The 24,629-nt window shown below is 34.4% G+C and overlaps 1 protein-coding gene across 1 annotated transcript in view; it reads right to left on the bottom strand.

The window, feature by feature from the left end:
• Positions 1–1,720: 1,720 nt before the first annotated feature.
• The window catches only part of LOC145255783 (signal peptidase complex subunit 3-like), a 36,724-nt gene continuing 13,815 nt past the window's right edge, over positions 1,721–24,629 (bottom strand). Inside the window, exons 2-5 of the mRNA XM_080114458.1 lie at positions 20,976–21,048; positions 18,724–18,801; positions 17,134–17,249; positions 1,721–1,940 (exon numbers count right to left, since the gene is read on the bottom strand). Of these exons, the coding sequence (XP_079970584.1) occupies positions 1,811–1,940; positions 17,134–17,249; positions 18,724–18,801; positions 20,976–21,048 (397 nt within the window). The 3' untranslated portion in view covers positions 1,721–1,810. The remainder of the gene's footprint in view (positions 1,941–17,133; positions 17,250–18,723; positions 18,802–20,975; positions 21,049–24,629) is intronic.

The following is a 24,629-nucleotide window of genomic DNA, read 5'->3' as shown; positions in this document are numbered from 1 at the left end:
TAGATAAAATAAAAGTGATATTATTATTAATATTATTATATACATCAACAGATACAATTAAAAAATAAAGTGCATGATATACAATATATATCAAATGATAATAGTATTTTAATGTGTGGTTGATTAACTCCTTTAAACATATAGAACAATTTTAAACAAAACTATCAGTAAAGACCCTAAAACCAAACGGGAGATCATTAAATTTACATTGAAATTTCTTTTAGTTGTGCAAGTTAAAGAAAATCAAACAAAAGAATATATGAATTTCCTTGTGATGAAATGACAAGCCAAGAGATTGTCACAGTTAAAATACACTTGCTTTTATTGTTGCATGTTATGTACATTTTAAATTTGTCTAAAATTATATGTAGTCAAGAAAGACTTAGTATAGTTTGATTTCCAAATAAAATACTAAAGAAAGTTATTGTAACATATTGAACATTTTGTTAATAATTTAATTCAAGTCAGTTATTAAAAAAGAAAAATTATAAAGGGAGGTCAGGTCTTCATAAGAAAAAAAAAACAATCAATTTGGTTTAAGTTAGTTTGTTTTATGATATATCAAACTTTTTACAGATTATTTGGTGTTTGTTTACATTAATGATCTTTCAAACCAACGCATTTCAGGTGAAAACATTACTTATGTGTCATGAGATTAGTATAAATTATCATAAATTACAAAAAAAATAATTACAAATAAAAATGCAATTTATTGAATTATCAAGTTTTATCAACTGTTTTAATGTGGAAGAGTTGTGTGACCAATTCTGTATGACAAACTGACTTATCTCCCCTGACTTAAATTAGAGATCTATTTTCAAACAAAATAATTGTTGATAATTTTTTGTATATATATATAAAAAAAAAATACATCTAGCATATTTTCTGCTGGATTATTTTTCATAATTTTTGGAATTTATGTTAATTTTGCTATGACAGGTAAGTATGTAATAATATTTTCACCTGAAATGTGTTGGTTTAAAAGATCACCGATTATTTAATACCAACATCTACAGAGAATTTATTGAAGTTGAACTGCCATTTTACTAAATGCTGGGAGAAAATGGAGGTCCATATATTTCTAAACAATATTCGTTTGTGAAAATATAAAAACCAAATATTTTAATTTTGTTGCCAATTCCATAGGCCATGTCAGTAATGATTTGGCCATTCCTGTATCACCTAGTCAGTTTGGTTTGTATATTTGATAGGAAATCAACTTTTTACCTATTGTAAACAATTCATTTAAGAAGTATTATTTTCTTACCCATAATTTGGGAGAAATTGCATGTTCATATCAAGTTTGTCCAAGAGAATTGTATCCAATAGATTCAGAGTAAATAAATGAGCAAATACAATTTAAAAAGATATTCACTCTCAACTATCAAATAACACCAGCTACAAGAAAGGGCAGAAACCATTTTTATCAGTTAAGTTTTTTTTTTTTTTAACTTATTTTTTAAAGCTAGAAATGGAGAGACAGGAAATAATATACAAAACTTGTATATTTCTTTTTGAGGGTCGAGTTACTCATGTCCATTAATTGCTAAATAGTATTTTATAGTTATACTTCTGAACCTCTCACTACTGTTTTTATGACCCTCCTTCCATGAAAATAATTGTTTTTGTGTTCAAGATGGAAACATTGTATTGTGGAAATATTTGGTCTGCAAGAAGAAAGGACAGGCTCTTTCTCTCCCATTGGACAGTGACACAAAGATTATATTTAAAGTCAAAGATATTTTATTAACTTAAATGACAAAATGAAGTGGCAGTGAAAAAAAAAAAAAAAAAAAGTGGCAGATGCTTATTATAGACGACTCGAAGCATAATTATCTGGGAAAGCAAATTCATATCTTCCATGTCCAAGAACTTTCGGCAAGGTACCAGCATTGGGAATGATATTCCAAGACAAAGCCAAAGACACATTTTTGTTGCCGCTGAAGAAGATAAAGAGAAAAAGTTTTATAGCATTAATGGTAAGCCATTAAGAGTTTAGAAATTAATATGGTGACAAGACAAAACATTCTTAAAATGCATTCAATTAAACCTGTTTTTCAGACAGGCACAGCCTCATATACATTGCCAATTACAAAAACTTTAAACACTTACCCTTTTTTGTCAGTAAACTCTTCCCCTTTTTATTTTTAATTACTCATTCAAAACAAAGCAGGTGTTTTATTTGTTTAATTATTCTCTTTGTATTTGATTAAATTTGAGAATATATTTTTTAATACATTTTTTTTACTGCTCATTCAATCCAAACAAGGCAAAAATAGCCACAGGGGCATTATGGGCTTCTGTGAATTAGAGCCCATGCCTACAGAGACACTAAGGAAATTAAGCAAGATGTCTATTCACATTACACTTAAAATTTCTGCATGTTAGTAGAGTTGGGGAATCAGGATAATGGGAGGGAATTCCAAAACTTGGTAGTTTGAGAGAAGAAATTTCAAATTAGAAGGCTACCTGGTATTTAGGGACCTCTACAGTGATGCCATAGGAATTTGTTGCTTGTTGAGTTAGTTAGGGCTATTTACATCAAGAAGGTACCAGTGCTAAGTTTATCAGAGGATATTTCATAAAAGTACTTGTAAAATAGGTGTTGGAGTTTGGTTAAATTTAGAGACTCTTTTTTTAGGTTCTGTCTAATAGAGAGGGACTAGTGGTTGATGATCCGAACCATAGGTAGCAACAATATTCCATACACAGGTGACTGGAGGTTTTGTAGAATTTAGACTACTGTCAGGTGTGAGTATTTTTCTACAGCAATAAAGAAAGCCCATCTTATTTGCAGCAGTCTTGACAATGTCTTCTCTATATATTCCAATTCATATTACTTGTGAATGTTAGGCTGAGAAGTTTGAATGCTGAACTTTCAGTGTCATCCATCGCAATTGGTGACTGGAAAGATTCTTTGCAATTGTTGAAGGAAAGAAACTTAATCTTGGCAGCATTAAATGTTACTATTCATTTATGTCCCCCATTTCATTACAGGCTGAAAGTCCTTTTCTAAAAGTTTCATGATATACAGCATGGTGTCATCAGCAAATATACCCATTTTGTACACAATTTCATCAAGGTGGTCATTTATGAATCTCTGGAATAATAATGATCCAAGCACACCTACATTAATGTCATGTTTGGATGTACAAATTTTTCTCTTGTTTAAGAAGAAACTTATAGTAAGTATTCGTTCAGTAATACCGTATGACTCAATTTTCATAAGACCTTCATGCTAGACCTTGTCAATTGCTTTGAATATACCAACCAAGCTTTCCCTCGTCTTGTCCAGTGCATGGTATATGCATTTAGAGATGGTCATTAGGATATCTGCCATAGAACGGGCTGGCCTAAATTCATATTGTTGATAAAAAAGAAGTTTAGGGTTTACGAGGTGGTGGACTAGTGCTTAGTTGATTAACAAGATATTAGAGAAGAGAGGGAGGAGACAAATTGGGTGATAACTGAACAGTTCAGTTCTTTTTATCAGAATTATTAAATACTGTTACCATAGAGGAAATTTTCCAACTGTCAGGAAAGGAAGATTCAGTACGGCATTTGTCATAAAGCTTAGAGAGCATAGGGGCTAACTCAGCAGAGCATTTCTTAATTAGTATTGCACATTTTGGAGGTATCAAGGTTTTTTTTAATATCATGAACATGGGAGGGAGTGATTATCAAATATGGCTTCTGTCCACAAAGGAAATTTAGAGAGGAGGTAGTTTGTTGTGTCTAAGGTGGAGTTAGAAGCAAATCACCAAGCAAGCAGTTCAGTCTCCTCAGTTACCATGCAGATGACATCATGGTTGTTGGATAACGAAAGAATTATTCATTACCCATCATTTATTACACAATTATAAATGTTCCAGAAATCGTAAGTTCTTAATTTTTTCCAACACAATGCATTTTCTGGTCATTTCAATACATCTCTTGGTTGCAACGATTTCATTCTTACAATGATTTAAAGCTTCTAGGAATTTTTGCTATTTGTATTTGACTTATGCCGGCCATATTAGTGGAACGTTTTCTGCTTTTTCACACTAGCAGCTACACACATTGCAGTGAAACATTGTGGAAAGTGGGACTTGTTACAGACTTTCTGTGAGGGAACATTTGCTTCAATGCCTGCTTTGAGCCATTTAAGTTGCCTCATTCACACAATTCAGCAGGGAAAGGAAAGAGATTACTCCATAGGATGTCTCTGATAAATTTCCAATCAGTCTTTTTAAAATATCTAGTCATTTTCAGCAATGGCTTTTCAGCTTGTGGTTGGAAGTTAAGGGTGATGCATTCCCAAGTGTGCAATGGGCATTCGTCACACCTGCTTCAGGTAGTGTCATCAAAAATAGATTGAGAAACAAGACTTGTAGATCCTTACTATCAGGAAGACGGGTAGAGAAAGTGAGTCTTTGAAAGAGAATGAAATATAGAGAAACTATATGCCGCTTCCAGCTGTGTCTGTGTACCTATTTACTATGCCTCCCCACGGGACAGAGTTAGACACCAGGGTCGTTTTTTAACGTGGAGCTGTGTCTGTGTAGCTTGAGAAACCAAGCTAATTACTGTAGTAGACATTTAAATTGACAACTACAGATGCTACTATCTGAAGAGTGCTTTATTTATACTGTCAGAAACTCAGTTGAACAGAGAAAAGTTCTGTGTTAACGGAGAATGGTAGAAAACAAACATTATGTTGCAAGTTTAGTCTAAAGTACAGGTCTGTTCATCTGATTCTAGATTTTGTTTCCTAGTCAAGAGGAGGATGTTACGAATATAGACTCCTAGTCTGTGTCTGCATATGTTTGAGTCTTTACAGCAGAGTGGGAGGTATCCAGTCTTATTAGTTTCACTTAAAGCTAGGATATTTGGGGAGTTAACTAAAAGATGCTACTTTGTCTAAGTTATAAATTGAATTTATACGGGCTGGAAATTTAAGCTGTTATCTCAGTATAGATACTACACATATTTATACCCACTTATGGATATTAAAATCTAGATATGACACTAGAAATCTTATTACATGACTTTGATCAAAAAAAATATCTTAAATTTTTTAACAAATTGAAATTCAGAGAATGTTCCTTAATTTGACTGGATCAAAATCAATGCAAATTTGAAATATCTAAGTTTTCAAGTGAGAGGTTGTGCTTATGTTATGCTCTCTAAAAACTCTTTAAAACAAGAAATTGAAATTTGGGGAATATTTATTAATTGATATACAATACCTATAGTTAAAAATGTACAAAAAATGGGGCTATCTGACTTTTTATCAAGATCTTTATTAACTTTACATAAAACTATTAAACTAAATATGTGTCCACAATTCATAATGATTGGTTAATTAGTTTAGGACTGAACCACATACATACAAATATATAAACATTTGTAACTTCATGAAGATAGAGATTAGAAATCTATATTATAATTGTAAATCATTTTGTCAGTTGGTCACTTACAGGTTCCAAAACAATTGACATATTTATGCTAAAGTTGATAAAGCATCTAAGAGACTTCCAAAATTCATTCTTTTTTTTTAAGCATTAAATAGAAACAGAAGAGACTGAAAGGAATTCAAAACGAATGCAATTAAAGTACATGCAGCATAAACGTGTTGAAATGCCAGTTCCCATAAAAACAACAAAGTGACATTGAGCCTGATCAGCATTTAATGAGTGAACATTTGGAAATACCAGCAGCCATGTGTAAGTGTAAGATATCTTGGAATTCTGATGACAGTGCAGCTCATCACTTAGTGTATAACTGTTGTAATCAAAACAAATCTGGATGGAAATATGCAGTGCAAACTGATACTATTGGTGTTCACCCAACCCCAAGTGTTAGGAAAAATTATAAAAGAAAATTAAAAAAAAGTTTATCAGCAGAACATTGGAGAGAAAGTTGTTCACCAAGGTACACAAAAGAAAACTAAAATGGAATCAATAATCAAAGTGTGATGGACAAAAGATTGGCCATAAAGGTAGGTATATTTAGAGTTAGTTTACAAGCAGTTTTAGATGTGACAATGAGTTTTGCTGCATTTTCCAACAGTTGTGGACAGTCTTCGGTTTGCGATGGTTGAGGACAGTTTTAAGTTTGACATAGTTGAACACATGTTGTGGCTCGAAGAAGATCACAATGAGTTGATGACAACTGACGAACACAGCCTTGGCAGACGACTAAGATGCGAACATTAGCGTTCAGAGGGTCGATGATATCACACACACAGAGTGCGACTGATATTTGCAAGATGTGTCAAAGTTTGTATTTTTTGTATTTTGTTTTATTAGATTTTTATACTCGTGAACCTAAAAATAGTTCAAGTGTTATATGGATTGAGTGATTGGCGTCAACCACAGCCCCAAACAAAATTACATAGATGATTAGTTGACTTAGCCATGGGACCATTTGAAGTTAGGATCAATTGATGGTAGAATGTTATTTTCATTCAACACGCAATATATGGTCATGATAAATAAGGTAACTTATCCCATTTTAGGATGGTACAGCAAAAACAATTCCTAGTTAAGGAAATGTAGATCCATTTTGTTATGTAAATAAAATTTAGCTAAACTAATCTTCAAAGATAAAGCGCAAAATCTTTATTAACATGCACATCTGCATGTTCATTGCATAGGCCATGTTTTAGTTAAAAGATTGTGTTGATAGGACTTATATTCTGGTTTTGTCACTTTACAAGTCTGCTGTGCAACCTAAGAAAATGAGCAAGAAAGCAAAATAAACCTCTGCTAATTGTTTTTTCAACTAGAGTTGTGGTTTTTGCTTGGAAGAAGAATTCATTTGTTCAACACTGATTTAATCAAACAATTTTGAACTGGCATAACAAGTGGAACATTCACTGCTTGTGCAGTAAACGCAAACGTGCATTTTTACATCTTTACTGATGGTCCTTAAATATATAAATTTCTATTTTTTAATTATATTAAGCCTATATATAAATATGTTCTGCTCCTATTTATATATTTGGTTCCTATTTAGAATTTGACTTTATGATGTACATACTCGTCGCGGAACAAAGATGTTATATTTCAAAAATCACCCAAGTTGATCAAGTATTTGTTTTTACAATTTTTAGTGATTAAAAAGTTTTAATTATTTTGAACACAAACAAAATATCAGTAGTTGAATTGAGTTGTTACCCTTGAATTTTAACACAATCTAAAAAGCATGGTGGCTCCCATCTCACTTGACACAAAATTTGAATTCTTTAGTTACAAAAAAAAAAAAAAAAAAAAAAAAAAAAAAAAAGATTCTTGACCAATTTACGTGATTTTGGGGATATGACATCTTTGTTCCAGTAGAGATATGTGCATCATAAAAATTTGTACTTTTGTTTTTTTTTTAAGCAAGTCAAGTTCTAAATAAATAAAAAAAAAAAAGAAAGCAATTGTGTATTTGCACATTAAAATAATGACTAAAACTTTCTTTGTTTAAAACAATACTTTCTTTTGTTACATAGAAACATTTTTAAAACAATCCAATAGGAAACTCAAAACCAAGTAATGAATAAAAATTGCACTCCTCAAAAATATACGAGCTTCCTGAGAAAAAGAAAACATTTTCACCCCCTTTGACTCACAAACATGATAAATACAACATAGCCCTCTCATTAAGTAATATATAGGGCTATGATAACAATATTCTTTGCATTGTTTTGACTCCAGTATATATCTGACACAATTAGACAGTTGATCAACCGACAACCACATCACTTTATATAAAAGCATATAAGATATCAATGGTTGATTGATTGATTGATTGATTGGTTTTACGGCATATCAACCTATGTGGTCATTTAATGCCGGAGTCCTTTTTTTTTTTTTTTTTAACTTTTTTTATTGGGAGGGGGGGAATGACTTTTTCAGCCTTTTCTCCCTTTTTTTATAAAATTGAACTAAGAAATTAAATGTTGTATTTATACATGGATGTGTATATTTGGATGACTTTAAATTTCCTTAAATTTTCTTATATAAATTTACTTTCCTTAGGTATGCTAGAATATTTGCTGAGTTGACCTTTTCAAAAAGGTCTTCCATATTGCTTTCTGTATAATATAATTTTCTAGTTGGGGCAAGGTCATCACACCCAACTAGGATATGTTTTACTGTGAGTGTCTCCTGGCATGGGATGCACTCTGGCGCCGATTCTCCATTTAGTATATAAGAATGAGTAAAGTTGGTGTGCCCTATGCGCAGCCGAGTCAGTATCACATCTTCTCGGCGTGATCTCTTGATGTCCGGACATCGTTCCTTAAGTTCAGGTTTGATTGAGTATAATTTGTTGCCCTCTTGCTGACTCCACCGCAGTTGCCATTTTTCCTGTATGTATGCTTTTATCTGGGGTCTAAGATCAATATGTGGAATCTTAAAATTGTCAGTTGGAAGGTGAGAAGATCTTTTTGCAGCTATATCTGCCCTGTCATTGCCTTTGATCCCCACATGGCTGGGGATCCAGACAAGAATAATGTTTTTAGTAGTTGAAAGGATATTGATTTTTTCTATTAATTTTGTTGTTAGTGGATTTTCTTGTTTTTGATTTTGTATAGATAATAGGACTGATAGAGAATCTGTGAGAATGATGAAGTTTTTGGTGGTTTCCTCTGAAATTATGTTGAGTGCTAGATCGATAGCTATAGTCTCTGCAGTGAATATAGATGCTTCATTTTGAAGATTTCTCTTCATTGTGGTTTTATGGTACGTTGCTGCACATCCAGTGTGATTGTTGCTTTTAGACCCGTCTGTGTAGATAAAGGTGTAGTCTGAATATTGTAATTTTAAATGTTGAAGTTCGTCGTGATATTCAATAGGGTTTGTGGTAGATTTGGACTTTTTGTTTAGGTTGAGTTTTATTTCAACCTGTTTCATGGTCCATGGGGGTGTTTTAGGCAGTATGAAGTTGTGAATGCTGGAGATTGGAATTTTCGATTCTTCAATGCTTTCCTTCATTCGGAGCCCGAATGTTTTGATAGTTTTTCTTCTCATGTTAAAGAGTTCTTCATATTTAGGATAGAAGGTACATTGGTATGCAGGGTTGTTTGGGCAAGACTTCAGTTTCAGTAAATATTGAAGGGCTAACTTTTCTCGCCTTAGATCTAGTGGGGGTTCGTGTGCTTCCGTGTATAGACTGTTCACGGGGGAAGTTCTGTATGCTCCTAGGGCCAATCTTAGGCCAGTATGGTGAATAGGGTCTAGGCTTTTTATATATGATGTTCGGGTTGATCCATATATGAAACAACCATAGTCTAGCTTTGAGCGGACTAGTGCTCTGTAAAGTTTAAGGAGTGTTTCCCTGTCTGCACCCCAATCGGTATGTGCTACCACTCTCAAAAGATTTACAGCTTTGTTACATTTTTTTTTCAGATAGTTTATGTGTGGGATGAATGTTAACTTTTTGTCAAATAAAATCCCTAAGAATTTGTTCTGGTCAGTAACTGGTATGGGCATTCCTTCCATGGTTAGGACAGGATCATTATGCATGTTCTTTAGTTTGCAGAAATGCATGCATTTCGTTTTTCTTTTGGAGAATCTAAATCCATTCTCTTCCGTCCATCTCATTACTTTGTTTAAGCACAATTGAAGCTTCCTTTCTATTATAGATATATATCTAGATCTACAGCATATTAGGAAGTCATCCACATATAGGGAGCAATCTACCCCAGGGTTAAGGTTTTTTACAATGTTGTTAATTCGGATACTGAACAGGGTCACTGACAGTATACTCCCTTGAGGTACTCCATTCTCTTGTTCTTTCAAGTCCGAGAGAGCTGTGCCAACCTTTATTCTGAACCGTCTATTTTTTAAAAAATTTTCAATAAAAATTGGCATTCTGCCTTTTAGTCCAAGCGCCTTCAGATCCCTTGTAACACCGTACTTCCACACAGTATCGTAGGCTTTTTCCATGTCAAAAAACACTGCTGTTAAATGTTCCTTCCTTATAAAGGCTTCTCTGATGAAGGTTTCAAGTCTGACTATGTGGTCTATTGAACTTCGGTTTTTCCTGAATCCTGTTTGAAATTCTGTAATAAGATTCTCTGTTTCCAGGAACCAGATTAGTCTTTTGTTTATAATCCTTTCCATGGTCTTACAAATGCAGCTTATTAGAGCTATTGGCCTGAAATTCAATGGATCTGAGACGTTACTTGATTGGGATTGGATGTTTGAGTTTTCAGATTTGGGGATTGGTATTATTGTGGCCTCTTTCCAGGTCTCGGGTACGTTTCCACTGGACCATATAATATTGAAAATTTCAAGTAGGTATTTCATTGAGGCTTCTGGAAGTTTTTTGAGGATTTCATATGGAATTTCATCGGGCCCTGTAGCTGTGTCATGGGATTTGGTTAGCGATTCTTTTAATTCAGGCAAGGTAAGAGGTTGGTTGTATTTTTCAGTATTTTGTGATTTAAATAGAATTTTCTTTTTCTCTTCCTTTTCTCTAATCTTTTTGAATTTCTCTGTTTGTCTGTCACATGATGAAATTTTTGATAAATTATCTGCCAGGTTATTGGAAATGTCTTTTTGATCGATGTATATTTTGTTGCCTTTAGAGATGTGGGATATTGGTGTACTACTACACTTTCCTTCTATTTTCCTCATCATGTTCCAAACTGTTTTCGCCTTGGTATTCACATTAATTTTGGATATATAATTTCTCCAGGTTGTTCTTTTGGATTTCTTTATGATTCGTCTGGCTTTTGCTCTGTTGTTTTTGAAGAAATCCAGATTTTCGCTTGTTGGATACTTTTCGAATTTTCTCAAGGCAGCTCGTCGAGCTCTGATGGCTTTTCTGCATTCTTTTGTGAACCAAGGTTTGTTGTGATTGTTGGTTTTGGTTGTTTTCGGTATGGTATTATTTGCTATGTTTGTGAGTGTTTTAATGAAGTAGTTCAAATGGTCATCTTCATCATTCTTTTCGATAATTAATTGGTTTTTGCACTGTTCCTGGAAGTCTTCCCAATCCGCTTTATGTAGGTTCCATTTGGGTGTTTTTTGTTCAGTGCTAGTACTTAGACTTTCCAGGATGATTGGGAAATGATCACTCCCACAGGTGTCATTGTGTACTTTCCAGTCATAGTCCATATATATGGAAGGATCACATAAGGTAAGGTCAATGGTGGTGAAAGTACCTGTTGCTGGGTACATATAGGTGTAGTTTTGATTATTAAGGAGGCATAGATTATTTTTATTTATTATGTTTTCTATTTCTTTTCCTTTTTTTTTTTTTTTTTTTTTTTTTACAAAGGCATCACCACATTATCAAGGCCCAGAGGCCACTCAAGGATAAGGGTTAAAGAGTGTACAGTAGAAATTGGTCAATATAGTAATCATTAGTAATGAAAATTTGGTAAATTTAATAACTTATATGGAACGGCTCATCAAGAACTTATTTACTTTAGACTTGAACACAACCATATTGTAGTCAGCCGGAAAGCAGGAAAACGGAAGACAATTCCACAGGCGTGCAGTTCTAAGAAAGAAGCTTTGTTCATGGAATCTACGTTTAGGTTTAGGCACAGATAATTAGGGGAAATTATTGATAGTGTTTACAGCTAGACGAGTGTTTCTTGTGAAAGTTTGGCGAGGGGGGACCATAGATTGAAGCTCAGTTGAACACTTTCCATGAAAATAACGATACATCAGAGACAAACTCGCAACATCTCTTCTGTGAGATAGAGGTTGCAAGGAGGAGAAAAGGACATCTCCTACGAGGCTACGAAGTCTATTTTGAACTCTATCAAGGCAGGACAAGTCCTTTCTAGCAGCTCCTGCCCAGATGTGGCAACAGTATTCCATCCTTGGATGTACCTGGCTCTTATATAGGTAGAGAATAGCATCAGCAGTGAGATATCTACTGGATCGATAGAAAGATCCCACCATTTTTCCAGCGGCCTTGGCAACAGATTTGATATACGTGTTCCATTTAAGATCAGGAGTAATGGTCAAGCCCAGAAGCTTGTCAAAACTTGAGGCCTCCTGAAGACGAGAGCCATTCATTTCAATTGATGACAAATGTGGATTAGAATGTTGATGATGTAAAGAGAGAAGCTTGGTTTTAGATGCATTAAAAGTAACCAGCCACTTCTTTCCCCATTGTACTACGTGCTCAAGATCAGAGGAGAGAGAATTGGAGAGAACTTGGTCGTTTACTGTCTTAGATGTGGTACCATAAATGGTAGTGTCGTCAGCATAAATGTCTACAAATGATGTAAGGATATGATTTGGAAGATCATTAATGTAGATCAAGAAAAGAGTTGGGCCCAGGATGGATCCCTGAGGGACACCGGCATTAATACTGTGAGCTTCTGATTTTTGCCCCTCAACTACTACTCTTATGAACCTATCAGAAAGAAATGATTTAATAATTGAGAAGACTTTTCCAGCTATACTATAGCTAGCGATCTTATGAAGTAAACCTTTATGCCATACCCTATCAAAGGCTTTAGATATGTCAAGAGCAATTGCCCTAGAAAGATTGCCACCGTCGAGAGATTTGCTAATCCTATGCGATATAACTGTAAGGACATCTGCTGTAGATCTAGCAGAACGGAAACCATATTGAGTGTCACTAAGAAGGTTATTTTTGTTGAGATGTTTGATTACTTCTGTATTTAACACAGATTCTAGCAACTTACTCATGACGCACAGGAGACTTATTGGCCTGTACTGAGAGGGGGATGAGCGATCACCTGAATTCTTAAATACAGGGCATACTGATGAGATTTTCCAGGGAGATGGGAAACTATTCTCCTTAAGACAACGTTTAAACAGTTTTGTAAGTATGGGCGCTAATTCAGGTTGAAGTTTTTTGAGTACTATCATTGGAATACCATCAGGGCCAGTTGCTTTACTCGAATCAAGGTTTTTGATTAGCTTCGCAACATCACGTACAGATATACGTATATCACATAGCGTGTTTTCTGATACAGGAGGAAATATTGGGGGTTGGCGGTCTTGGTCGCAAAGGGTAGAATTAGCTGCAAAGTTCTTGACAAAGAGTTTGGCTTTGTCTGATGCTGACGAGATTACCTCAGGTCCATTGATAATAGTTGGGATGGAGCACACGCTTCTGTTCAGGATTCTGTTTGCTATTTGCCAAAACTGGTGGGAACCAAGCCGCTGCTCAGCTACTTTGGACTTAACAGATTGAGCATACAACACTCTTGCGTTCCTTATTACTTTCTTACAATGGTTGCTGGCAGTCCTGAAAACGGCTTTAGTTTCCATACATCTATTACGTTTGAAGCAGTGGAAAAAGTGATTTCTGTGCACAATGGCAGCAGCACATTCTGGAGAGAACCATGGCTGGCTGTTAGGTTTTTGCTGAAACTTTTTAGAGGGTATGAAATGGTCAATACCTACAATTAACCATTCAGTTAGGTCTAATACTATAGAGGACACATCCTTTTTAAACATGGAATGCAGAGGTAGATCAGATATAAATGTACGGAAGCTATCCCAGTCAGCCTTAGTGTATCGATATACTGTACGATGAAGAGGTACGTCTGGGGACTTATTACATTTCATTTTTATCTTAATTGATACAACAGAGTGGTCGGAAGATCCAAGAGGCGACAGAACAGAAACTGAACATAGTTCAGGGCAAGTTGTGAGAAAAAGGTCTAGTAGGCTCGCATACTGGCCGTCATTATCGGGCACACGGGTAGGTTCCTGAACAATCTGAGTGAGGTCATAGGCAATGGAGAAATCATGACAGAACCTCCCCTCATCATCGGTCTTGTTTGAGTGGGTCAACCATTCGACGTTGTGAACATTGAAGTCTCCACATACGTGAATGTTAGCTGAAGGATAAGTAGAAAGGACTTGGTCAATTTTCTCAGATATGCTTTGAAAGATAGTAACTCCGCTGTTGTGGGGGCGATAGAGAGTAAATATAAATGCAGTAGTGTGAGCTAAAGCAACCCGGAAGCACATATAGGGTAAGTTAGGATCTTCCCTGGAGATGTCCCTCCCACATGGAAAGCTATCTTTAATATAGGCACATATTCCATGCCCATGGCGATCTTGGGGGTCAGATTTAGAAGTTAAGTTAGAGTATCCTGAAATTGCAAACTCATCTAGGGAAATAGCCTGTCCAATGCCAGTTTCACTCAAAAATAAAAGGTCTGGTTTAGTCTCCTGTAATTGGGTTTCAACCTCTGGAAGGTTAGAACGAAGACCCCTGATGTTGGAGAAGGAGACATGGTAGTAGGGGTCTACGTTGGAAGTTGGAGAACCGGGTTTAATCGTGTATTTTTTCTTGAATTTTTTATTTGTTTCTTTACTTCCCCATATTACATTGTGACTGTTGAGATCTCCTAGTAGAAAAAAGGGTTTAGGGAGTTGTTTTATTAATTGAGTTATCTCAGTTTCGTTGATTGTATCTTTTGGAGGGATGTATATTGAGCAAAGTGTTATAGTTCTATGTAGAGTCACTGGAACTGCAATTGCTTGCAAGTTTGTGTTTATATTTATTTGTCTTTGAGGGACTTCATTCTTCACAAGTATTGATGTGCCTCCAGAAGCTCTGTCCGTATCTTTATTTATGTAGTTGTAAGATGTGTAGTGTTTTATGTTGATGGTATTATTTTCTTTCAGAAAGGTCTCCTGTAGACAGACAAGTGCTGGGCTCATATTTGTTATTAATAATGTGAGTTCATTTTGGTTTGCTTTTATCCCTCTGATATTCCATTGTAATATTTTGTTCATCATTTGGAACTGTGTTCAACTTCCATCGTCTCCAATCCCTCAAATCTATTTTCTGTCGGAGTCCCTGTTCGAGATATAGATCGGGATCTTTCTTTTCCTGTTTTTGTTTGTTTTTTTTTGTCTGGGGGGATTTTTGATTCTTTTCTGGCTTGTGATGTGTTTGATGGTTGTTCGGTTGTTTTTGTAGAAATGGTTTGTGGTTTTGTTTCTTTTTGTGGTTCAGTAGTGTCTTTACTTAATATTATCCTTGGATTGGTTGCAGACATTGCACTATTCATTTTCCTCATTTCTTCTAATAGTTCTTTCATTTCCTTTATTAGTTTGCTTAGGACATCAATTTTCTTGTCAGTTGTATCCATTACATGTATATGACCATTTTGATTGTTGATTGGATTAGTTTTTTTTGTTGCATCTGCATATGTTTTAGTTTCGATGATTTTCCTGGCCTCTGGGTAGGATATATTCTTTATATGTTTTAGTTTGGTCACTTCTTTTTCTCTTTTCCATATTTCGCAATATCTAGAGCCAGCGCCATGGTTTCCCAGGCAGTTGGCACACTTGAAATCTTTTCTGCAGTCAATGTGTGGGCCACTTTCTCCACATCTTCCACACACTGGTAATCGTGTGCACCGATCTTGATGGTGTCCAAACTTCTGGCACTTGAAGCATTGGAGGGGGTTTGGAATATAAATTTTTACATTTATTTTCATATATCCGACTTTCACTTCTTTGGGTATGGTGAGGGAATCGAAAGTTAGTATATATGTATTGGTATCGATTTTCTCACCGTTTTTTTTAATTTGAACTCTGCGAACATCTAACACATTCTGTTTCTGTAAGTTTGTCCGGATTTCCTCCAAGGGACAAAGTGCAAGTTCGTGGCTTTTCACTACTCCTTTGCAGGTATTTAGGGTTGGATGTCTGTAGCATTTGACTTAGATGTTTTCAAATAATTTTAGTTTCAATATTTCTTTAGTTTGTTCTTCGTTATGGGTTTCTATTAGTAGGCTGCCGTTAAATTGTTTTTTAATAGACTTTGGTTTTAGAGTTTTAAGATTTTTTTCAATTTTAAAAGGTGATAGTTTGCTCAAAGGAGTTTCCTCCATTGATTCTATTACTACGAATGTTGAGTTCCTTGGTTTTATCGTCTCTTCGTCAGAGCTACTGATGTCAGAGACATCAGAGTGGGTTCTCTTTGGGTGGTTGGGTGGTTTTTGGGAGGAATAAGCCATATATTTTGTTTTCTTTTTTCGTCATCTTTGTTCCCCACCCACCTCGGAGTCCTATTTGGGAAGAGCCTGGGGGGAAACCCATTCGCCCAGCCTCTACAGGGATACAATGATGATATAACCGACTTTGGTGGTATCAATGATTATCTGTTCTCTCTTGATATTGCTATGGGATCTGTAGCAATCCTGAGGGGTTTACAGCCTCGTCATCGATATTCACACCTAATCGATTGACCCTCAGCCACCGCTTTCCATCATATATTAGGGAGTAGGGTTATTTGTGGGAGAGGGGGGATGTGTTGTATTAGTAGTGGGTTTTTGGAATGGGCAATATATGGTGGGGCTTGGCGTGACTGGCCGATTGGTCGGATCGGGCCTCTCCGACCGCCCGTCTAATCGAAGTAAGGGCCAAAGTAATGTGTTGCGGTGCCTAAACTTCTATGTATCCTGGTTTAGGTTCGCTCAATCACCAGGATCACGTCCTAAGACTTTACAGGTAGCAACCCACGGCTAACTGGTTGCCCCATTGAGGGATTTTTACCCTCTGCAGGGGGACAGTCGGTTTGTTCTCATGCCCTACCGACAGGGCAAAAAAATAAATAAATAAATAGATAATTTAATAGAATATATTTGTTTTCTTTTTCTTTCTTTTTTTGTTGTTTCTTTTCCTTTTTAAATTCTGTTTCTATTTAACCCATAGTTGGGACCCTAACAGGTACTACCACTCCGGGTCAGGGTGGACCTGGGAGCAATGGCAATTAAGAGGTGGCTCCACACTCCCCAAGCCCGTAAGCCGGACCTCACCATCGGATGTAGTTTAAGGTCATATCCAGGACCGGGAGTAAGGTAGAAAAAATAAAATAAAAAGGGGGGGGGGAAATAGGCTGTTTTTGTTTTTGGTTTTGCAGAACATAATTAAGTTTTACAAAAAAGATCAGAAAACAAAAAAACGTCAATGTACGTGCATTTCGTCTCAGGAAGCCACAGGGCAGCCTGATCTGGTAGCACCAGAGATATCAATGGATACACACTGGAGAGTCAAAATAATGAAAAGAATATGCTGTTATCCTAGCTGTAGTAATATAGAATATCATGACAGGAGAGAAAGAAAAATAATGCTGCAATACCATTGTCACACAGCAACAACAATTTGTACATTTTGAAGAGAATGTCATACTCACCGTAATCCATTGCCAAGATCCCAAAAGTGATATTTCGTGTTTATACTCCGATAATCCAAAATTGCATTTTCACCACGTTTGATTATTTTGTCCCAGATTACAACTTGATTTATTTTCTATTATGAAAAGAAAACAATATCCAATATTAATAACAATTTCAATTGCACACATTTGCTTTAAATGATTTATCTTTACTAATTTATTTTTTTTTTCATGAGAGACATGCTAAATGGCAAGGGCATTCCAAAAGTAAAGCCTTCTATTATTTTAACTAAAAAGTTAAAGAGCTAGGAAGACGGGAGTAGTATGAGCGGCCTTCTGTGCTCTAGAATTTATTTTTCTACAATCACCACCATTCTCAATGCACTTTTGCCAGAAACTCAATGCCGTGTCTGCTTTTGACACGAGTCTATCACAGGGCTTGCTTTCTTAAACTCACACCGTCAACGTCTGCAACAGAGATAAGTTTCAGGTCATCATAACAATGCAGTTTGCAATACTCTCTAATCCATTTGGGCAGCTTAAAAAAAAATGAAAAAATAAGAGGCATTACTTTTGAAACATCCATGTTATGCATATGCCCACCCCTTTATAAGAAATCATTTCTAAATGAATATTTAGAGAATCTTAATATGACTAAACACCTTCAGGCATTGAAGACATTATCTACAGAAAATGATATAAACATTTGTCATTCAAGCCACTATTAATCTATCCATGTCCCCCCACCCCCACTCTTCATCTGTTTAAATATTAAGTTACTTTTAAATCTATATATATATAAAAGGCAAAATGTGTGTGACCATTTTGTGTATGTCTTGCAAAGGCTTCTTTCGCACACGCTCGCGGGATCGTTACGATCGCTTAGAACTATTTATATACCCACTAGATAATATCTACTATTTGGGAATGCGAGTCGCCTCTACATTTATTTATGTCTACTTTTATGAGATTCGCGCTATTTCGCTCTATTGCCTGTTTGTCCTGCTTTCCAGTATAAATAAAAAGAAACTAAATTCAATCTGTGCGTTCTCGGCATCGCGTCGGGAAACGTCCGGAAGCAATCAGCTTTGATCAATGTGGGGACAAACTCCTCTCATATCAGACAATTGCTAATCAATCTGGACAATGGGGAGCTGCTTTCTCCCTCCCCAATATCTGTTGGGGAAAAAAAGTTAAAGTTGGGTAAAAAAACCCAAGTTAACTGCGTGGCTTCTATGTTGACCTCAATAATTAGTTCAAATAGAAGCAGCAGAGTTAACTTTTATTGCTGCCACCTGTCAATAGTTAAATAAATAAATTCAAACGTGTCTCCTTTGTATGTCTCTGTGGCCCAGTGGTTAACATCGTACGTCTTTTTTTCACACTTTAATTTCCAACTTTGCCTCAAGGGTTCGGGTTCAATCCTCATACTCACCTACCAAAACTTTTTTTTTATTTTAACCCCCCCCCCCCTCCTCGGAGTTTTGATTTACCCAAAACCACACACCTCAAAACACCCGGGCATCGCCGGGTACCCCCCGCTAGTCAATAATAAAGAGAGAATTATTAAAATATGAAAGATTTACCAAGATCGTTTTAATTACTCACATGTTCTGCAGTTTCATATTCGGCTGTCAAATACAAAAATAGGAGTTTCACATTCCAATTGAACAACTTTGTGATATCTGATTATTATTAAGGAAAAAAAAAAAAGGTTTGGAACAATGAAAAAAATATGAACAATTCTTAAAACAAAAATAAAACATTTTGTTTATTATTTATTTGCTGTAAAACTTACAATATAAATTAAGAACTTTTTTTTAAAGAATAGACAAAAATTCATTTAACAAATTAAACTTTTAATTATAGTTAAAATTATATACATTAAAAGTTAAACAAATAAGGACAAGCACCACTAATTAAAATGAGAAAATGTCCAATTTTGACAATTCTCAATTTGGTTGTGTTCAAATACTTTCAGGAATCATAGTCAGATGAATTTTTTCCCTCAGTCATAGTCAGTAATCCGAACATTTTGAACCGGACTGTTTACTTAATCCACTGGAATAGACTTCTGTCATTTTGCATTTTATTTATGTCATCCCCTGAAGCTAAGGTTAGAAGAAAGACCACTCATGTAGGGGGGAGGGGAATAACCAACCGATGTAGATTGAGGTTAAAATAGGTAAGTCAGACAAGAATAGAGATGAACAAAATACAAAAACACTCAAAAAAAGGAAATGGCAGATAATCTAGAAATTTGAATGAATTACAATATAAGCAAAGAACACTAAATCTAAATATCGGTAAAGCATCATATCAAAGACACTAGGCTTATAAATCACCTAGCCGATAAAAATATTAGTTAATAGATAGATTCTAAATCAAATTCTACTTAGAACTTATGAGTTCGATTAACAGTTAAAGAAACTAATCAAGATCAAAAAGTTTTAGCAAATGAACAAGAAAAAAGCCGTTTTTGCTCTTATCTTTATAACAAGAGTCTAATCTTTATCTTAATATAAATCTGATTCCACTGCTTTTTCCATTTTCATATCGATCCGATTCTGTTGCATACTGTGACTCCTGGATAATGCCGGATGACTAGATGAATCGAGGAAACAAACAAAAAACCGACTGTGTTATGTTACAAGTGTCATCGAATATGAAATATTTCAATATAGAAGAATGTTACAAAATAAAATATAACTTAAAATTTAGATCAGAAAAATAAACTAAGCAGTTGACATGTTAGTTAAAAAAGCAATAGGACTTGGTATTGTGACAACAAACAAAGAAAAGTTTATCATATCACATCAGCAGTCAGAGAGAGTCAGACAGAGGAGGTTGGCAGTTAGAGTTTGTTAGTCAGTTGGCTCGGAAGAGATTTTAGTCTCTAGATCTGCAGGAAGCATAGACAGGACCAACTGCAGAAGATGTAAGAGCAAAAGAGAAAAGTGTGCATTTCTGAGGGAAGGCACAAACAGAAAATAAATGTTATATAAATTATAACCATTCTCTGGTGTTTCCTTCAGAGGAAGATGTATTCCTTGTAACGTGACAATCACCGAAGTGAGAAACAAAGAGATAAGGTATGTTTCCTTTTTGTCCTTTTGTAAAAAAACTGTCTTGCATACATTTATTTGTCCTGGTTGTGAACAGTGTTAATGTTTATACACCCACACAAAAAAAAAAAAAAAAAACGCTCAACATTATACATACAAGAAAGAAGGTTATATGTATACACTCGCATATATATCGAAGATACTAGATGATATGGCTCTGGTACATATACATACATTATACCTGCTCGATTCTACTACCACAATCTACCCTTTCATACTTACCAGATTCTATTTATCTATTAAATTGGCTACTGAATCTGTACTTACATAACATCAAAAACAAAACTAATTCAAAATAAATATATAATCTGAGCAATAGTTGGTTTGGTTTAAATTCTGTAAAAGTATCATAATTATGAGTACCCCATCCCACTAAAGAATTAGTTTGAGAAAAAAAAATTTTGAAATTCCAAAATCAAAAATCTTGATGCACCACAGAATTTCACAGATCACTAAAAATGTTTGAACATGCAAGTTTACAGTGATATTGTTAGCTAGCAAAGTTAAGTTGGGGCAGAGAGATTGAAAGCTGTGATTGGTCAAACAAGATCATGTGACATATCAGTTTGCAAGACGAGTCATAAGGTGGATGTAAGGAACTTTAGTGCCTCTTATGGTTGCCTAGATAAGAAAATGATAAAAGCTCCAGAGGTTCTAAAATGCAAAACAATATTTGTCCCCATCTTTAAATTACAAAAAAGATTTGTCTATATTTCTACAACCAAAAAGGATATCAGAATTTAAATCAAAAAGAAAATATCCAAGGTCACTTCTTTCACGATCAGCTTGATAGTCTCGCAAGTTTTTTCTGAAAAAAAATAAATAAAAATTTTAAGTTTGAAAGGTTTGAAATTTCTCCAGAAAAAAAAAAAAAAAACAGCAACACAAATTACATCAAGAGTGAAAACTAGTAAAGTGTTGATTTTTTTTCTTGATTTTATACATATATTCTTGTTATTGCTTACAAAATTCTATCATGACAAGCAATTCTGAGTTTTAAAAACTATAAACTACATAACAATTTGACTGTACTAAATAATACTTGGCAGCAATATTTTTAAAGTGTAGTTATAATTTGTCTAGTGTAACAGATTATTTGATAGAGTATAATTCCTGGTAGTCAGCTTGTTCATATGAGGTAGATTGTTTATTGGTTAGTTTAATCATGTGACATAGGAAAGATTTGAAGTTGGATTTCAGTTGTAGTAGAAATCTTAGCAAAGAAATAGAATTTATGATCCTGGTAGATGAATGTTCTTAGATCTCTTTGGAGATAACCCAATAGCAACTCTCAATTAAGGAAATAAATATCCAATAGTTAAGTAAATACAGTATAGTTTAAGTTAAAATTGTTTTCATTCTTCATGAATTCTACAACCTTGCAAAGAATATTTTCAACACAAATCTATGAGACAGAAAATATGATAAAGTTTTAAACCATGATAGATGATGCAATGTTTAATTTCGATTGTTTGTTTTTTTTTATATAATTACAGGATATGTTTGCTTTGAGTAATCTCAAAAAACAAAACTATTGAATTACTAGCAGAGTGTCCAGCATTGCCTAGTCGTACAATTTGCTTAAATATGATATTTTAATTAATGCAGGTTTCAAATTTATTATTACATTATATTGGACCCACCCAATATATAATTTAAAAAGTTAAAAAAAAAAAAAAAAAAAAAAAATGACCAGCACCACTACTGAGAATCAAAATGTTTAGCTTAACACCTGACCTATGAAGACATGTTTGCTGCAGAGCTAAAAATTAAAACATAAACCAATAGCTACTACGTTACGCATGCATATTTGTAATGCCGTCAGTCAACCATCACCTGGCAATTTTTTTCTTTTTTTTTAATAATTTTCACTTTTGCACTGATTTTCCCATGCTAAAACCCAAATATAAAGTTTCACATGGATTCGAATACCCTATATAAGAAGTTTCATGTCTGTAGACCAAAAAGTGACAGGCAAAATTGTTTAAACAAAAATATATATGCATACATAAACATATATGGAAAGAGGTTTGTGGTTACTATAAACTTTTTATGCAAATATTAGGCAAGTATAAATCATGTAGAATATTTGCATGAATATAATTACACGTAATAGTTAACTGAAAAAACTAATATGGAATTAATTAAAATGAATGTTTAAAAATATGCAAATTAGCTAGAGCTTTTGTAAGTGAATGCAATTCCATGACCTATATATAACAAAGTTGTATTTTCTTTTTAAATTAATAGAAAAAAAAGGGTTTTTAATATGAATATCAATAAAAAAACAATTTATACAGGTATAGATAATCCACTCTTTTTTCCTATGCTTATTCCACTTGATAGCATAGTCACAAGGACAATACACAGATTAATATACAAAACGTCACTTACACTTAGGAAAATGAACATATTTACACAACTGATTGAATACTTAAAACTGTTTACTGTATTGAATTAGTAAAAATATAAGATATTGTTTATCTTATTCAAAACTTTATTCAACTAAATACAGAAAAAGGAAATATATCTGAGTAGAAGAGTCTACCTGATACAAAATAGGGTGATTTAAATAGTTCATTCTCCCCTCCATTATTTTTTCAAGTTTTGTAGTCTAGTTAACAAAATAACTGTCAATGCTCTCTAATAAACTAACTGCATAGAAGCAGGAACTGAAGATTTTAATCCAGGTAGTGTTTCACTTGACTCTGAAAGGGGCAGAAAAAAATAACTAGCTTCGATTGCAGATTCAGTTGATGATTCTGACACCAAGATACTTAGAGATAAGAAATAAAGGCTTTTAACTTCTCTAAATATTTTTTTACAAAGAAGTCACTGCTTATCAACACCCGGAGGCCACTCAAGAATAAGGGTTAATAAGTGTACGGTAGTTATCGGAACAATAGCGTAGTAACTTAGTAGTGAAGATTTGATATAATTTGATTATTTAAGAAGACAGCTCAGCAAAACCTTGTTTACATTGGACAACCATATTGTAATCAGCTGGAAACACACCAGTGGAACAGTGTTCTACAGAGGGGCAGTTACATTCAGGTTTAGACACAGATAGAGAGTGGGGAAAATTATTAATAATGCTTTCAGCTAAATGAGCATTTTTTTTGTGAAAATTTAGCAAGGGAGAGGAGCATAGATTGGAGTTCAAATTAGCACTTGCCATGAAAACGATTTGGAGAGATAATTTTCCTTAACATGAGCTAGGTCACAAACATGGACAGGGGTTTCTCATAATAAAATGCATGTGTGCATACTAAACCTTCATCTCAATCAAATACACTACATCCATAAACAGGTCATTAGATATAGTAGTGCAATGGGGACCAATATTGGCTAGTCAAATAGGTAAGGAATGTCTACTGGGGGACTGATATTAGAATATTTGTTTAATACATATTTAGTAATTTAGTCAAAAATGACTATCAAAGAAAACATAAGTTGATACTTTTGAAAACCAGATAAAATTTCTGATTCAATGTAAAAATAATCAGCTGAAATTAGAACCATTCGCAAATCTATGGAAAATAAGTATTTTTTCTTAGATGTTCATAAATTTTTTTAATGATTTCGAAATGGCAATGAAATGGCAACTTTTACCTTGATGCCTGCACCCTTATCTTATTTTCTGTATCATATTGGACTCATTTCATTTTCCCATACCTTTTCAAAAACTTAAAGGGGTGTGTCAAAATGGGCATATTTTGGAGAAAATCTATCAAAAAATTAATTTCTCTCAAACGGTAGGAATTGGCATTCTACATTGATGATTGTGTAAAGATGAAACACTAGACTAGTGTGTGTAGGAATCAAAGAATAATTAATTATAATTATCAAGCCCCTTTAAGAATACTTAAGGATAAGCACTGTCTGGGAAGTATAAACTAAAAGGCAGTCAACTAACATTTATGCAACATTCACAACTTCTGTTGTTTGAACACTCTGGATTGTCTAATGTCTGCACCATAATTGAGTGTTTATTAGTTCTTAATTCTCTTCATTCTTGTGGCTATTGTTTGACCTTACCTGTAACTCAAAAATCCTAATGGAAATCCATCTGTAAATAAATAACCCCTCTTCTCTTGAACGCTAACAATCTACTCCTTCCAACCTATCCGCCACTAAACTCCCACATTGCTCCGCATTTGTAGTGGAATCGCTAACTTCCAGCCCCTAATCCCTCACATGCAAACTGTTTTAATAGCCATCACTAAACATCTATACATTTCTACCTCTAAGGCATGCATTACAGCTCATTCCTATCCATTAAGGGACTTAACAGCCTATGCACACAAAGGCAGGTACTTAACAGCCAAAGTACTCAGAAACAAAGCGATATGCACTACACAACTGTCTCCTCGAGTTTTGCAACGATTA

This window comes from Euprymna scolopes, chromosome 3, assembly GCF_053919585.1.
Source record: "Euprymna scolopes isolate OS-2025 chromosome 3, ASM5391958v1, whole genome shotgun sequence".
Taxonomy (NCBI): domain Eukaryota; kingdom Metazoa; phylum Mollusca; class Cephalopoda; order Sepiida; family Sepiolidae; genus Euprymna; species Euprymna scolopes.
The sequence above is the reverse complement of the archived record's forward strand: the minus strand, read 5'-3'. Positions and strand labels throughout refer to the sequence as shown.